General features: G+C 46.6%; 1 protein-coding gene across 2 annotated transcripts in view; it reads right to left on the bottom strand.

The window, feature by feature from the left end:
- Evl (Enah/Vasp-like) overlaps positions 1–15,794 on the bottom strand; it is a 120,184-nt gene extending 104,390 nt beyond the window's left edge. For both annotated transcript variants that reach the window (NM_001414900.1, NM_024147.3), the window contains exon 1: positions 15,302–15,794. In NM_001414900.1, the coding sequence (NP_001401829.1) occupies positions 15,302–15,306 (5 nt within the window). In that variant the 5' untranslated portion in view covers positions 15,307–15,794. The remainder of the gene's footprint in view (positions 1–15,301) is intronic.
- Positions 15,795–16,582: the final 788 nt, after the last annotated feature.

The following is a 16,582-nucleotide window of genomic DNA, read 5'->3' as shown; positions in this document are numbered from 1 at the left end:
GGCAGAACGTGGGGCAGTATACCTGGCATTAGTTCATTTGGAAGGACAAGTGGCCAGATGTCCGATGCTTCACTGATTCGTGGGATATAACCAATGGATTAGCTGGATGGCCAAGGACTAGGAAAGAGCATGACTGGACAATTGGTGAGAAAGACATCTGGAGAAGAAATATGCAGACCAATCTTTCCAAATGGGTGAAGGATGTGAAGATGCTGTGTTCCATGTAAATGCTCACCAAAAGGTGACTTCAGTAGAGAGGGAGTTCAATAATCAAGCAAACACGACAATCAGCCTCTTTCCCAAGCCATTCCAGTCACTGCTCAATGGGCCCATGAACAAAGAGGCCAAGGTGGCAGAGACAGAGGCTATGTGAGGACTTGACATGAACTTCCACTCACCAAGACTACAGCTGCTGCTAAATGCCATATCCACCCACAGCAGAGACCATTACTAAGCTCTAGATGGGGCACCATTCCCCAGGGTGACTAGCCAGCGACCTGTTGGTAGGTTGACTATACTAGACTACTTCTGTGGAAAGGACAACACTTTGTCCCTACTGAAGTAGATACATACTTATACTTATTCTGGTTATCTGCCTTTCCTGCACTTAATGATTCTCCTGAAACTATCATCTGTGAACTTACAAAATGTCTTATCCACCATTATAGTATTCCACACAATATTTCTTCTGACCAAGGAACTCACTTCAAAGCCAGACAATGGGCCCATGATCATGGAATCCACTGTGCTTACCATGTTCTCTACCATTCTGAAGCTGCTGGCCTGACAGAAAGATGAAATGGCCTTTTGAAGACATATTTAAGTCATCAATTATGTGGCAGCAGCCTACAGGCTGGGCCAGCGTTCTCTAGAAGGTGATATATGTTTTGATTCAGAGTCCAATATATGGCATGGTTTCTCCCATAGCCAGGATTCATGGGATGGAAAAGGGAATCGTTCTATTCACTATCATTCCTAGTGACCCACTATGAAAAGAACTTGCTTCTTGTCCTTGCACCCTTAAGGTCTACTGGCCTAAAGGCTTTGGCTCTAGAGTAGGAAATGCTCCTGCCTGAAGCCACAACAAACATCCTACTGAACTGGAAGTTCAGACTTCCCCCTGGCCCCTTTGGGTTTATGATGCTCTTAAGCCTACAGGCTAAGAAAGGAATAGCAGTGTTGGGAGGGGTGATCCATCAGATTACCAAGGGATAACTGGATTGCTTCTCCACAATGAAGGTAAGAGAGATTATGTCTGGAGTGCAGGAGTCCTTTAGGGCAGTGGTTCCCAACCTTCCTAACGTTGCAACACTTTAATATAGGTTGTGGTGACCCCAACCATAACATTATTTTCATTGCTACTTTGTAATTGTAATTTTGCTACTGTTATGAATCATCATGTAAATATCTGTTTTCTGATGGTCTTAGGTGACCTCCGTGAAAGGGTCATTTGACAACTCTTTTGGTGCTACCATGTCCTGTGATGAGAGTTAGTGAGAAATTACAACAACCTAATCTCGGGAGGATGACAAACAGCACTAATCCTTCAGGGTTGAAGGTATGGTCTTCCTCCATGAAAAGTGTCAACATTTGCTTGAAGCTCTTGCTGAGGGGAGAGAAAATACAGAATGAGTAGCAGAGAAAGACAGTTATAATACCAGCTAGGGCCACGTGACCAATCATAAGAATGAGGACTATAACTGACATGAGTGTTTCTGTCTCATTTTGTTAAGACTCTATTTGAACAGATATTTATGGTTTCTTTCCTCAATTTCTTTATCATATAATGTAACCCTAATTAAGAGAATATCAGTGGTTATCATTTTAAGTTTGAGATACTAAAAGAATGTCCCTCAAGGGACATCACCACCTATTCAAATTTATAACGCCTTTGCTATTATATGTTGGATAATTATGTCATGGTAAGCACTGTCTTAGCGTTGTATTGCTGTGAAGAGACACCACAACCATGGCAAGTCTTATAACAGGAAAGCATGTAACTGGCACTTGCTTACAGTTTTACAGTATAGTCGACTGTCCTCATGCAATGAGTATGGCAGCACACCAGCAGACATCAGCAGACGTGGCAGCTAAGAGCACTGCATCCTAAGACCGTAGGAAAAGGGAGCCATTGGGCCTAGCTTGGTGAGCTCCCTGCCCCACCCAAAACCTAACACAAGACAGGGTTTCTCTGTCTACTCTGGATACCTGAAACTCACTTTGTATTGTAGACTGGGCTGGCCTTGAACTCAAAGGTCCACCTGTTTCTGCCTCAGGGGTGCAGGGACTAAAGGTGCGAACCCTTTTGGGAGGTGGGGGCAGGGCTTTTGAAAACCAAAGCCCATGTCCAGTGACACACTTCCTCCAACAAGGCTATACTTACTACAACAAGGCCACACTTTCTAATCCTCATGTAGTGCTACTCCCTAATGACAAGCATTCAAATCTGTGAGCAGGGAGGGTCATTCCTATGCAAACCACCACGGGTATGAGTATGGCCTGCGATTACTCTATTTGGAAATGGAGCATGACAGAAGGAGATAAGACTGTGTCAGCTGACAAGGGTTTGATGCAATGCTTTTCTTGGTGGTTAGCTTGACCACATCTAGTATTAACTAAAACCCAAACAACTGGTGTACCAGTGAGCGATCTTTTTCTTAATAAATCAAAGGAAGTGGGGAAGATCCACTTTTAATCCTGATTTTTTGAAGTAGGAAGATATACCTTGAATCCAGATCTTTTGAGATAGGACACACATTAACTCGGCGACAGCTTCTGCTGCCAGCCTATATGAAAGACAAGGAAGAAGGAGGCCTGCTCTCTGTGGCAGCTTGCTTTCCATCCGCCTGGCACGTCCATTCCCTCACTGGCACTGCAGCCCACTTCTCTGGGATTCCAGTGTGTACTGCGGACGGACCAGCTGAGACATCCAGCTCATGGCCTGAACAGTGACCGGAGTCCTACCAGGAGAATGATAGGACTGTCCTACAAAACATTCAAACCAACCCAAAGCTTCTTCAATGAAAGCCAGGTGTCAATATCAGCACCAGGATAAATGCCTGGAATAAAGACCTGTGAGGAGGATGGAAAATCCAGAAACACGTACAACTGATTATTGTGACAAAAACCAGGACTCCAAACACTGGAGGACTTTGTGAGGAGCAATCCTTGGAGACCTAAACAACAGGTAGAAAAGGGCAATGTTGGGGTTGGGGATTTAGCTCAGTAGTAGAGCGCTTCCCTAGCAAGTGCAAGGCCCTGGGTTCGGTCCCCAGCTCCGAAAAAAAGAATAGAAAAAAAAAAAGAAAGAAAGAAAAGGGCAATATTGAGTCCATCTCTCAAACCAGGTGTCGAGTTCCAAATGGACCAGAGATTTGAATGTCAGAATAAAACCACACACACAAGCACATGCATTGAAAATTAAACAAAATGGCTGACTTCAATCCAGGAGTGTAAAGTGTTTACTGGCTATGATTAAAAACTGAGAAGCAATGGCTAACATGAAAAATTAAGAACAAACGAGTGTTCACAAGAGCCCATTCCTGTTCTCCGCTGTGTGCCCAGTAAGATGCCATGGCCACTCCTCCTGGCATCTTCCACTGAGTACCGGCAGACTCCAGGGGCTAGTGTGCTGGGGCTCCCTCTGACCAGTGAGGTAGGAGCTTCTTCACGCTGCTTTCCCTTCTTCTCAGCTCTCAGGGCCTATATGAACATCTCCCTCCACATTTCTCTCACTGTGCCTTGATCTCAGGCTTGACCTTTTGGGAAACAAACCCAAAACACTATGGACAGAACAAAGTGGTGCTCTTCTAATTATGCATTAAGATAAATATATGACTAACATTTCAAAAACACTGCTCAGTGTAGCATCACCCTATGCCTTACATAGGGCTATGAATGACGGCGTCCATGGAGAGTCGGTATGAAAGGGGAGCTATAGTGTGACTATGAATGTCCCTCACAGGCTCATGCCTGTGCTACAGCAGCTATATTTTCAGTCTTGGAAACTAAGGAGGTAGGACCTAGTTGGAAAGAGGTCACTGCAGCTATGTCCCCAGGGATAGTATCTTGTCCCCAGGACCCTCTCCCTTTATGTCTGTTCCCTTCTCGAATTAGGGTAAAGCTCCTATCTATATGCTCCCTCCCATGAGTTTCTGCACATTTGCAAAGAGCCAAACTACCCTCTAAAAACTAAAGAACTCCCATGTCTCTGGGAGGTCCCCCTGCCTGTCACTCCCTTACAATGCACTCAATAATTGTTGATGAACAAAAAACCAAAAAACAAAAAACTTTGTTTTTACCACTACTCTGAACAGTTTTCTTTCCTTACATTGTTTCTGTGAGGTATTCGGTCACTGTGAAAAAAAGCAGCACAGAGGGAAAAGAGGAAGCTAGCAGAAAGAAACAAGGCATATGCCATGAGCCAGTGACCAAGGTAAGCCCGTGGTCAGTCTAGTGTCTGCCCTCAGAAGAACACCTCACCTCTCCATCTCCCTCCACTCTTACTTTAAGGCCCAGGCAAATCTCTGGGAAAACATCAGACAAAACCTGACGAACAGGGATCCTTTAATATAGCCCACCAGCGGTCCTTCAAAGTAGTCAAGGTGAAGGAAAGAAAGCAAAAGGCAATGGCTGAAGACACAGCTTAGCAGTTAAGAGCACACCGTGGCCTCCCAGAGGATCTGAGTGTCCATGTCAGACAGCTCAAAATCTTCTCTAACTCCAGGGAATCCACGCCTCTGGCCTCGACAGGCACCCACATACGTGTGCACACACACGGAAACACACAAACCCATAATTTAAAATTTTTAAATAAACCTAAAAAACAAACATGAACGTGTGAGAAACTTTCAGCCTAAGAAACAGAAAAAACACATGAAGCATTTGAACGTGCATGGACACAGACTTGGCGAACAATGTCCAGCAGCAACCTGACACCAATGCACCAGACAGCTAGGGGCGCTGGCAGAGAGGAGTGTATGGAACTGGACTATCTGCAGTCATCCTACAAAACTGAAATCCTACAACAGGAGAATCCTCTCTCCCGCCCTCTCCCTAGAGGGGGACCTGGGACCTCCATCTGGAATGATGTGCACACAACCTCCTTTGCCGCTAATGATTTCCACACACGGGAAAGTTGAGAAACAGCTGGGACATTAAGTGTCACAGCCCTTACAAAGGGCATAATGGGGAAATCCACCATGTCATCAAACAAATTCCTCATGGCAGCAGTATGACAGCAGACAAAGGCACTGCCACCCAGCAATGCGCTAATTCTCTAAGCACAATGAAAACAGCTTGCGTCTCCGTGCCAATGTCTACCAGTTGACGTGGTTGTCTGCAATATCGTTAATTAGGAGAAGCCGAGCCAAGCCGAATGATGCCAGGGTAAACCGTCCACTTCAGCTGTCCATTAGTGCCGACGCTTACAGAGCACCTACCAACCACCAGGCACGGCCGTAGTTCTATGGAGCCAACAGAGAGCAGAGGAGGCGCAATGTCTGCCTTTGTAAAGCCTGGGATGTTACCGGGCAAACTTAAGTATTAAAACGTTTATTTAGGGGGTTGGGGATTTAGCTCAGTGGTAGAGCGCTTGCCTTGCAAGCGCAAGGCCCTGGGTTCGGTCCCCAGCTCTGAAGGAAAAAAAAATTTATTTAAGAGAAAACACAGACAGCCCAAAGGCAACTAGCAGGGAAGGCCCTCCATCCAGGCTGCAGGGCAAGGGCCACATTCATATGGAAGGAAATAGAAGCTTTACATTGTTTTTGAAAGCAGCAGGAATGGTGGCAGTGCTGGGACTAAAGCTAGAGATGCTACAGAGCTAAATCCCCGGCTCCAGATTTGAAGGCTAAGAAATCAATTAGTAAAGTGACAACAGCAAGACTTTACCAGCTGTGTGATTTAGTTACCAGGGGTTTTTTTCCTAAGGGTTATGAGAACAGTGAGCACAGCTCCACAGAAGTCATAGCATGGCGGGTAAGACAGAATGTTTACAGGAGAGGGGGTGGGGTAGAACCTTTAAAGAGCAGGCCCAGGGAAGACCTAGCACAGGGCAAATGACAGCAGGTGTGAAGAAGCTGCCTAATCCCAACCTTCTAAGCTCAACTGTCTATGGTCTCTGGAAGATGCGAAGGAAACGCATGTGGAGCTATACAAAAGCATGTCTCTTGGTAAGAGGCACACTGATTTGGGCCTCTTGGTGGGCGTGGTTTTGCACTTTTGGTACCATTATCTTTTCTGCCCATCAACAAGATCTCCTGGTTTACCTTCAACAGTTGCCTTGTGACGTTTATAGAACATGACTCTGACTCAATTTTAGAACTGAAGTATCTGTCAGGCATGGTGGCACATGCCTTCCTGAATCCCAGCATTCAAGAAGCTAAGGCAGGAGGACCGTGAATATCAGGCCAGTCTATGTAACAACAAGGGCAGGAGATGTAGCTTAGCGACGGACTGCTTATCTAACATGTGTAAAACCTGGGTTTGCCCAGACAGAAATTAAATAAGTAAACTAATATTGAGGAACCAATAACAACTTCTGTTTCTACCCCCAATTATCACACACGGAGGACATTATATTGTGACCTGTTAAAAGGACAGATATCTGCAATCAGAATCATTCTCCATTTCCCAGGGATTATTGTCCTCACAAAAGAGACTATAAAGAAGCAGGATATATATCACAGATGAGAACTTTTAGAATGTTCTCATCTGATATCACAAAACCCTAGGAAGTGAGACTGTCAGATTTATATTTCATTTGCAAATGGAGGACCATATACTTAAATTACTTGTTCAATATGAGTTAGCTACTAGGGAGCAGCCTGGGGATGATCCAAGTCTGCCTGAGTAATCAAGGGCTGCCTAGAGTACATGGGACAAACTAAACTCAAATTTATAAATACCAACAAAAGTTTGTTTCCATTCACACAGCCCAAAAGACCAGGGCTTCGTATTTAACACCCACACAAGAACCGGGAACAGGGCTCCCCACCTCTGGTGGACAGATGGAACTATGCCATTCTGAACCTAGACTCCTTCCTTCCCTTACTCCCCCTCATTTATGATGTAGCATCTTTAATTATCTGACTATGTCATACATGTATATGACTAACTTTGGTCCTCTTCACTCCCTCCTACCCAGCTCCATTCTTCCCTCCTTTTCCCACCAAACACCAAAACATTCTTCATAGTAACTCCCCACCTTGTTCCCATGTGCTTGGTATGTATGTGACCCAGAGTTGAAAACGGCTTCCTACAGGAGTGAGGGTAGGAGGCTATCTACTAAAGTGTGGGCAACATATCTGTGGCACACCAAAGAAGAAAAACACCCCTTCCCTAGCCACCATAGCTGTCCCACAGAGAGGAGTGTGGGTCTTATAAGCCCTTCCCCAATCTAGGATGGAATGTTGTTGGCCCCAGATTCTTACAGGTCGTATGCAGGACATCGGAGGTGTTGAGTTTGAGAGTGCATCAGCCATGCCATGTCCAGAAGACATCATTTCAAAGCACATCTCTCCAACCTCTGACCCTTACATTTTTTCTGTGATGTCCCCTGAGCCTTGGAAGGTGGGGAGTTTGTGTGAGAGTGTGTGTGAGTGTGTACATGTCTGCAGGTGCTATGTATGTGTGTGTGAGCGTGTGCATGTGTGCATGCAATTGATGTCCCATTTAGAGCCAAGCAGTCCCATTACTATGTCTCAGCTTTGGCCCATTGTGGTCTCTGCACTAACTGCTATCGTCACCTTACAAATAGATGCTTCTTTGACCTCCCTTTCTAGCTTACCTTTGCCTTTCTTTGTTTTGAGAGAGAACTTCTAACTTAAACCTTCGGGCTTAAACTTGCTTTCCCAGTTTTACCTTTTTCTCTCACTTAGATTTAACGTTCTGGCTGTCCTGTATATAGACAACCCTTAAATGTTTATCCTCCTTGGCCCCTGCAATCCAGTTGCTAACTGACCTTCAGGTGCACAAAGATATTCACCTCAGGTTTGCTTACAACGTTGAAGCTGTGAAGACAGGTGCTCTGGTAAGTCCTGGTGTGCCGTGTAAACTGCAGCTACTGCAAACGTTCCCACAGAAGACTGAAGGGAAGGGAAAGCATTTGTCAGAGGTTAAGATGCCTGGCAAATAATGTGCCGGGGCACCAGGCTTATTCAAATGCTATGCCTAAATGGGGAGAGATAACACATCCACTGCTAACTTTAAATAACTCTTTAAATGCAGCCCAGACGGACCTCAAGCTCAGTCCTCCTGCTTCAGCCCCAGTGCTGGTTGGAAGGGAGTGGGCCACAACAGTTTCAGTGCTGACTTTAGTTGTCTTCCTTGTACTTGCTCCCCGATTCTCCACATTCAACATACACATTTAAACCAGGAAGAAATATTTTTCAAAAGATAAGAAAAAAATTTCCACTAGAAAATGGCTTCTGCGGAGGTGATTCTCTTACACTATGAAGGAGAGACCTCTGCTTATGACTGTTTCAGAAGGGCTGCAAGATCGTTGGCTGTAGATGCTTTGTCTAAGTTACTGCTGATCTGAGAGCAGCATTCAGACCTACCCACAACTTGAGAGCCTCTTCACCAAGTGTCGGGACTATTGTAGAGTTTCTCAGACTTGTGTGTGCAAATTCCCCTTAGAGAAGAAAATCCCAAAGGAAACAGTGTTGGTTAACCTACGCCTCATGTCTATAAAAGTAGATGAGCAAAATAAAAATGAACATTAAATCAAACCAAGCCAGCAGAACTCAGTGACAATACTTTGTAAGTCTCTGACCTAATAACTGATTGATTTTCAACTTTTGATTGATGCTGTAGCACTGAGAGTAGAATCCAAGGCCTATCATGAGCTGGGCAAGCCCTCTACCACTGAACTGTATGCCCAGAAGTGACACTAGTTTAATAGAAGAATGCTACTGCTCAAATTAAAATCACTGTCCATGGTAAAATGACATCAGCACACGCACACAGGGGAGGGAGGGAGGGAGAAAGGGAGAGCGCGTGAGCGTGGCCCACCTGAGACTGGCCTAGGCTCTTTACAACTGGTCTTAGCAGTATGGCAAGAACAACTAGAACATGCTTGTCTCCCCTTAACCTGGGCAGTAAGTTCAGAACGGTACTTGGCCTGCCCGTGTTAGTGAGAGGCCAATGGTGACAGATGGACGAGACCTGTTTGCATCTGTGAATCTTATGCTATGCTCTGCTGGGTTCCGCAGTCTATGACACACACTGGCACTGCGTGCTGCTGGGTCACATGAGATCTTCCCAACACATACAGACCTGCCCATTTGCCTCACACATGCAAAGCTGGCCCTGGCAGAGGCGGCTGAGCTTTCTGAGGGTTACAGGACGTCGTCTTCAGACAATACAGTCGCAGCCATGCACCTTTGGGTTTTGGCAATGGCTTGCTTGCACTGACATCCAGTCCAAAGAGCACATTCTCGCTCTGTAGCCATTTCCTCTGAATTGAAACATCCCCTCCTGGAAGGATATTCCTGAGACTCAGTAAAGTCTCTAAGAAGACCGGGAAAGACTGAACAAAGCACTTCCCAGATTATACAAGGAATAGACGTCCACTGGGGCTGAGAAGGCCCTAGGGTAGGGCTACCTAGAGTTATATGGAGAACTCCAGGGATGCAGTTGCCCAAGTCACTTATGCTTCTATTCATAGCCCCTGATAAGCTCACTGGGTCTACCACCTAGCTGGAATTGTGTGGAATCACTCTTCAGTCTGTCATTGGTTCCCTTGGAGGTATAGAGATGTACATCTCCCCAGAAAACTGCACAATCGCTGATATGGCCAGCACATAAATCACTGCTGCAGCCAAGCATCTGACCAGGGATTCCGAAGAGAACAAAAACTCCAGCCTATTAAAGTGCAAACCCCCAGACAAATCCTAACTGTAAAAGCAATGGCGCAAAACACTAGGATATGACTCAACATCATAACAAATTAAAGGGCTACATAACACATATTTTAAAGATAAAAGGTAGAGCGGGAAAATGTTTATGGAAGACAAGATTGCCAACAGACAAGTGACTAAAAGACGCTTTAATAAAGAACACATTCCTCTAAGTCCCTCAGGAGTGAACACTAGTTGTCGGACAGTCTTGAAGACTTAGCTCTTGGCCTGCAGGAGTTGAGAAAGCCAGTACCAGAACCGAGTTATAAGGACATTGAGGCAAGAGGACTGCAAGCTTGCAGACAGCTTGAGATACATAGAGTTCCAGGTCAGCCTTGGTCACATAGCAAGACTCTGTCTCAGAAAGCCAAATCCAACCACACACACACACACAAAAAAACTGAATGAAACTAGAGGACACTCAGCAAGTATCCACTCTTAGCAGAGTGAGAGAAATCTCCACACTGAAGAGGTCTTGAAAGCCTTCTTTTTTCTATCTTGTAAATTGTTTTATTTCTGATGCGGGTCTGGCTATGTTGTCTAGTCTGACTTCAAACTGCTCTGCTCAAATGACCTCCCACCCCAGACCCTGGGAGTCACAGGTGCCCCCCACCTGGCTCCTGTATGCTGATCACTAGGAAGAAAAAGTAGAGGCGGGACAGTTCATTTTCCTATACTTAAAAATAACCAAATCAAATCAACAGTTGGCCACAGACAAAAGGATTCCTGTGCTATCTGCAAAAACCAAACACTTCAGGCGGGAGTAAATATAAATGTTACAGATGTCCAGCTATCAGTATTTTCAACAATGAATCAAGTTAAATCAATTTTAAAACAATGTTTCAAATAAACGGCAAAGAGGAGAAATAAGAGAATGAGCAGTTCCTCCTGGAAGACATTTTAGGAACTTATATTTCTATAACCTGCCTTCCTACTCTACTGAGAACTGTACTGTTTCTGGTCAAATATGGCAGATTCTTCTCAAGAAGATCCTATGAAAAGATGAGTTTTTACCAAATAAACAACTAAAGAAACCACACAGGAGAAATAAACAAGCATGAATCAAGAAGCACCCCCACCCCCACCCCCACCCAAATCCCTGATTTACACTCCAGAGCTGAAATGACATTTTAAAAATCAATCTTATGTTAAGGAGTTCAAGTTTGTTTTGTTTAGTTTTTTCCAATGATACAAGAACATTTAACAAACCACTAGCGACTAGACAACTGGATGCAGCTGGGACAAGCAGTCGGCTGTTACTATCCTCCACAGCTCCCACCACTCACTCGGCAGCATAAATCTCCAGAATTGAATTTTGATTTGAAGTGTCCCAGGAAAATACAAAAAAAAAAAAAAAAAAAAAAAAAAACCAACGAGTAATTTTGTTTCTGATAACTGTGGACTAAGTAAATCAGAAGAATCCACTAGTTAACAGCTATAAACACCAGGCAAAAGATTACAAATGCTTGCTTAGAGCCACTGCAGTAGTCTGTCAGAGACTGAGAAGGTACGTACGCTGCTGGTTTGTCAGTTTGACACAACTGAAGTCACCTGGAAAGAGGGACCCGCTGATGAGAGACAGCCTCTGTAAGGCTGTCCTGTAGGCAGATCTGTGGGTGCACTGTCTCAATTAATGACTAACGTGGCAGGGCCCAGCCCACTGTGGGTGGGGCCACCTCTGGACAGGTGGCTCTGGCTGTATTGGAAAGCAGCTGAGCAGCCACTGGATGTAAGCCAGAGCAGTGGTGGTCTTGGCTTCAGTTGCAGACAGGTTCCTGTTGGCTCCCCTGACAATGGACTTTAACCTGTAAGCCAAGTAAGCTCCAGGCTGCTTTTGGTCAGCATGGTTTATCACAGCAACAGAAAAGCAAACTAGTCTGCTCCCTAAAAGCAGGGGTGATTCTGAGAAGAATATTAAGACTTAGCCTGGGGTGGTGGGGAATGCAGGTGTTGGTGAGGAGAAATCATGAGGGTGGAAGGATGAACAGAACAGGCTGGTCCTGCTATGGAATGAAACTCAGCTCGGAAACATTTCATTCGGTCCCTGAAACTGGACCAAGGAGACCCCACAGTGGAGCAAATGTGAATTACCTCTAGGGGACAAGACCATCATCTTCGGCCTCAAATTATGTTAAAAAACAATTTGTGGCCAGGACATATTTTAGAAGGAGGAGGAAGAAAGAGAAGGAGGAGGAGACAGGCACATAACGAGCAACAATATGCATGAGATCAGCAGAAAAGGCCCTGGAAATGACTGAGTATGGACACTGTGTAGCAAACACAGGCAGCGATCACTGTGCATGGGGAGAGATAAAAGACAAGGCTGAGAAGCTGAGCAGATAATTGGAAACTTAAAAAGACAGCAGACTGTGGTTTGAACGACACAGTGACTGAGCTAAAACCACAGTGCATAGTTTCAATGGCGGTCTCTATAAAGCAGAAGAGAGACAGGTGAAGAGACATCCAAAACGAATGGCGAGGTAAAAAAAAAAGGGGGGGGGTAAAGGAGGAAAGTGAAATAGATATCTATAAAATGGTCCACATGAATGACTTCAGTCCTAGAGCAAATGTAAGAGAAAATGGGTAAAGGCAGTCCTAGCAGCTGGTGCGGGAAAAGCTAAGGAAACAGATGAGTCCATAGATTCAAGAAGCCATACAATCAGCACTCAGGAGGCAGAGACAGGCAGAGCTCTGAGTGTGAGGCCAGCCTGGTCTACAGAGAGAGTTCCAAGACAGCCAACTCTACAGGGAGAACCCATCCCGGACTAGAAAAGAATGAGAAGGGAGAGAGGGAGAAGAGAAAGAAGAGGAGGAGGAGGAAAAGGAAGAAGAGGAAGGGGAGGAGGAAGAGAAGGAGGAGGAGGGGGAGGGGGAAGAGGGGGAAGAAGAGGAGGAAAAGGAAGAGGAGAAGTAGGAAGAGGAAGAGAAAGAGGAGGAGGAGGACGAGGAGGAGGAAGAAAAAGGCATAGGAACCTAACTATAAAGATAAAAACACATAACAGACTGATATTGAGCAAACTTTTCATCCCAGCTCTTAGGAGGCTGAGCAAGGCCAAGGAGTAGAAACCAGCCTGGGTTACAGTGTGACCTCGTATCTCAAAAAAAAAAAAAAAAAAAAAAAAAAAGCCAAAAACCTAGAAGCAGACAAAGCAAGCCCCACTCTCCTGACATCTGAAGCACGTTACATAACATAGCAAGTGACTCCTCACCAGAAACAGTCAAGTCAGACTACAAGACAGCGTGAAAAGCTGGAGCCAGGGGAGTGCTGAGTTCCGAAACTAACCAATGAAAGGAGTGTTTAAAGTGGAGGAAAAGGTTCTAATGGTAATGGTTGCAGAGCTCTGTGGACAGTCTAAAAACCATGAACTGCATGCTTCCCTGGATGCTTTGTGCTATGAGTTATATCTCAATAAAATTGCTTATAAACCAGAGGAAGGTGAAGGATAAACATTTTCAAACAAAGTCTAACAATCTGCTCCAGCAGAACCTACACTAAAAAATACTAAAGGGACCAGGCCGGCAGTGTACACTCAGAATCCCAGCAGATAGGAGATGGTTAAGTTCCAAGTCAGCCTGAGACCCTGCTCAAAAACAACAAAAACAAAGACACAGGAGATGGTTTCAAGGATAAACTGCTTCCCATGCAAGCTTGAAGGTCTATCCATATAACCCATATCAAAGTAGGTGGGTGTGGCAGCCTCCCTACAATTCTGTTAGAAGGAGACAGGACCACAGATGGTTAGTGGCCAGCTGTGGGTTCAACTGAGAGACCCTGCCTCAATGAAGAAATTGGAGAATAACTCCTAATGCTAACCCCAGGCCTGGGTGTGCCCCCGCCCCTACGGAATGTATATGCACACATGCACTCATATACATAAAAGATACAAAAAGCAGACAAGCAAAAGCTTCGGATAGCAATCATTGGATGCGTGCAAGACCCTTGCCTTGGTCTGATACACCCAACATTGCGATAGGCAGAAAGACAGACACTAAAAGACGTTCTTCAGACAGATATGACCCCAAAAGGAAGTCTGAAAGATGACAAAGGTGGCATTGCAGCTGAGGGAAACAGTGAGCTTGGTAAACGATGAGGAATAAATCATGATAGGTAAATGTGAAAACAGTTCCTTTTACACATTACACAAAAACCAGTTCCAGGTGGACCATATTATTTTATATAAAAAGCAAAATATTAAAATTTCTGCAAAATGTTAGCAAGCTATCTTCTTCACTTACGAATAGTAACTCTACCAATTAGGAAGAAGACAACCCCTCACGCTAAAACTGGACAATATTTAAACAGACACTTAATTTTTAAAAAATGCCAAACATACACAGATGGACAATCAGCCTCTTCAGTCAACCAGAAACTGCAAATTAAAACCCTGATGGAATGTCACTTCACACTCACCAGAATGGCTAAAATTTCATCAGACAATACCAAGGGGTGTCAGGGATTTTAAACAAGGGTTATTAAATGTTTGCTGGTATAAACTGGTAACATGACTTTGGGAATTTTAGTTCTATCCACTACAACAAAAGATGTACATGATTTTATGTTTAAAAAAAAAAACCAACAAAACCAACAACAACCTGCTTGTGGGTAGGTAGAATATATATTCATTAGAAATGAATGCTTTTGGCATATTCGCCGAACGGTTAATAGCCCAAAACAACCCAAAAGTCTACTAACATTAGCAGAATGGATAAAGTGTGGACTGTCTACACTACGCAGGACAGTAGATAATAGAAACCTGATGGATGAACTTCAGAAATACCTTGGATGAAAGAAGGCAGACACAAAAATTACATAATGCATTATTGAATTTATACAGTTCACAAAACAGGTGAAACGAATCTACAATTGGACACTACAGTGTTTTTAAGAAAGATGTATCTAGAAGATAACATTGCACAGAAAGAGAAAAAAAAAAAACCGGCATACGCTGCCATGCGCCCCGCCCCGCCCCCCACCCCACCCCAGAAAGCAGGCTAAGGTTAGTCTGGAAAGGAAACCTGGGTGCAGCAGCGATGAAGAGAGCACGGGAGTTTCTGGGTGTTGACAAGGTTCCGGCTGAGGGGCACATCAAAAGCCGTACCTTTTGGGGGTTACACAATGTGCGGGTTTGCAAGAGAAAGGGGACAGGTCAGAAAGAAAGGTGATGATGAGAGCGCCCTGATGGAGATGAGCTACAGAAGCCGAAGTGAACAGGACCGCCGCTGAGGCGCTCACAGCCGGCAGACAGCACAAGGCGGGCGCGGCCTCCCGCGGACCCCGGGGCCTGACTGTCTTCTGGTGCTTGGGCCGCCGGCTGAGGGTTCCGGTGCCCCCTCGATGCTCGGACACCCCGCCCTCCACGCCCGGCGCTCCAGGCCTCGCCGCGCTCGAGGCCCCTACTCACCTCATCGTGGCTGCCGGGCGGGCACGGGGCCGGGGATGAAGGCGCGGCGCGACGGGGCGCTAGCGGGGCAGCCGGCCCCGGGCGCGGCGGCTCCGCGTCTGGCTGGGCTGCAGGCGGCGGCGGGGGCTCATCTTCTCCGGCGGGCGTCCGGGCCGCTAGCTGCGAGGCAGCGCGGCCGCGGCGGCGGCGGCGACTGACAGCTGGGCCCCGGCCCCTGCCATCTTGGCGGGCGCGCGTGCCCGGGCCGGCGCGTGCGCGTGCCGCCCGCCAGCCGACGGGCCGGGGGAGGGGGCGAGCGGCGGGGTCTCGAGGGCGGGAGCGAGAGCGCGCGTCCGCCTTGAAACTCGGGGCGGCGGCGGGAGGATGGGGTGCGGGGTGCACGCGGGGCGGAGGGACCCTCCGCCCGCAGAGGGGACTGCGCGCGCCGACGGCCCTCGGTCCGCGGCCGCGGAGGGAATGGGTGCGCGCCGCAGAGAAGCTCCACACAAAAGGCGCGGGGCTCGGCGGTCCGCGCCTCTAAGAGGGCGGAGCGTGAGGGGGCGGGACAGGGGTGTGGCCCAGGTCCAGAGGGGTGGGGCGAACCTTTGTGGAAAGGGTGGATGGGCCATGGAGTCTGGGGGCAAGACAGGGGGCGTGGCCTAAGGTCCCAAAGGAGAATTTGGGAGAAACTGTAGTTTGGAGGAACAGGTTAACTTAGTGAATTCCAGGATTTTTGTTTGCAAGGGAAAGATTCCGGGCGACCTTTGCGGGAAAGCTTCGGGATCTTAGGTCTAGGAAAGGCCTGGAAGAAGGAGTTAGTAGGGAGAAACAAAGCCGAGCTCCACCGAAAAGCCTGGAGGGTCGTGGGTTTAGGGCTGGGGATTGGGGCGTAGACCTGGAGCTAGGCGGGCAGAGTGGGCGGAGACCCCACAGAATCCCTGGTGGTGGAGGAGCTGTCGAGGGAAGGGCAGGTGGAGAGGCTTAGGGCAAAGGGTGTGATTTGTGAGTCAAGGCTGAATGGGGGGAGAGTGTTGAGGCACATGGAGCCCTACTTGTACCAGCTTTCCAGTGCATTCAGAACAGAGCATTAAGGGCTGAAAGATGCAATCTTGAACGGATTCCTGGATCTGCAGTACTGTTAGCATTGCCTGAGGTCATAGTCTTCCTAACCGTATTGGTTCCCTTCTTCCTGGGATCTATATTGGTCTCTTGGTTACAGAAGAGCCTTGTCACGTGCTAAGAGTTGTGAAAATAGTGGGGCCTCAGGTCAACTGAAGGCATCCCAGGTGTCCTCAGGAGAGT

Source organism: Rattus norvegicus, chromosome 6, assembly GCF_036323735.1.
Source record: "Rattus norvegicus strain BN/NHsdMcwi chromosome 6, GRCr8, whole genome shotgun sequence".
NCBI classification, from domain to species: Eukaryota; Metazoa; Chordata; class Mammalia; order Rodentia; family Muridae; genus Rattus; species Rattus norvegicus.
The sequence above is the reverse complement of the archived record's forward strand: the minus strand, read 5'-3'. Positions and strand labels throughout refer to the sequence as shown.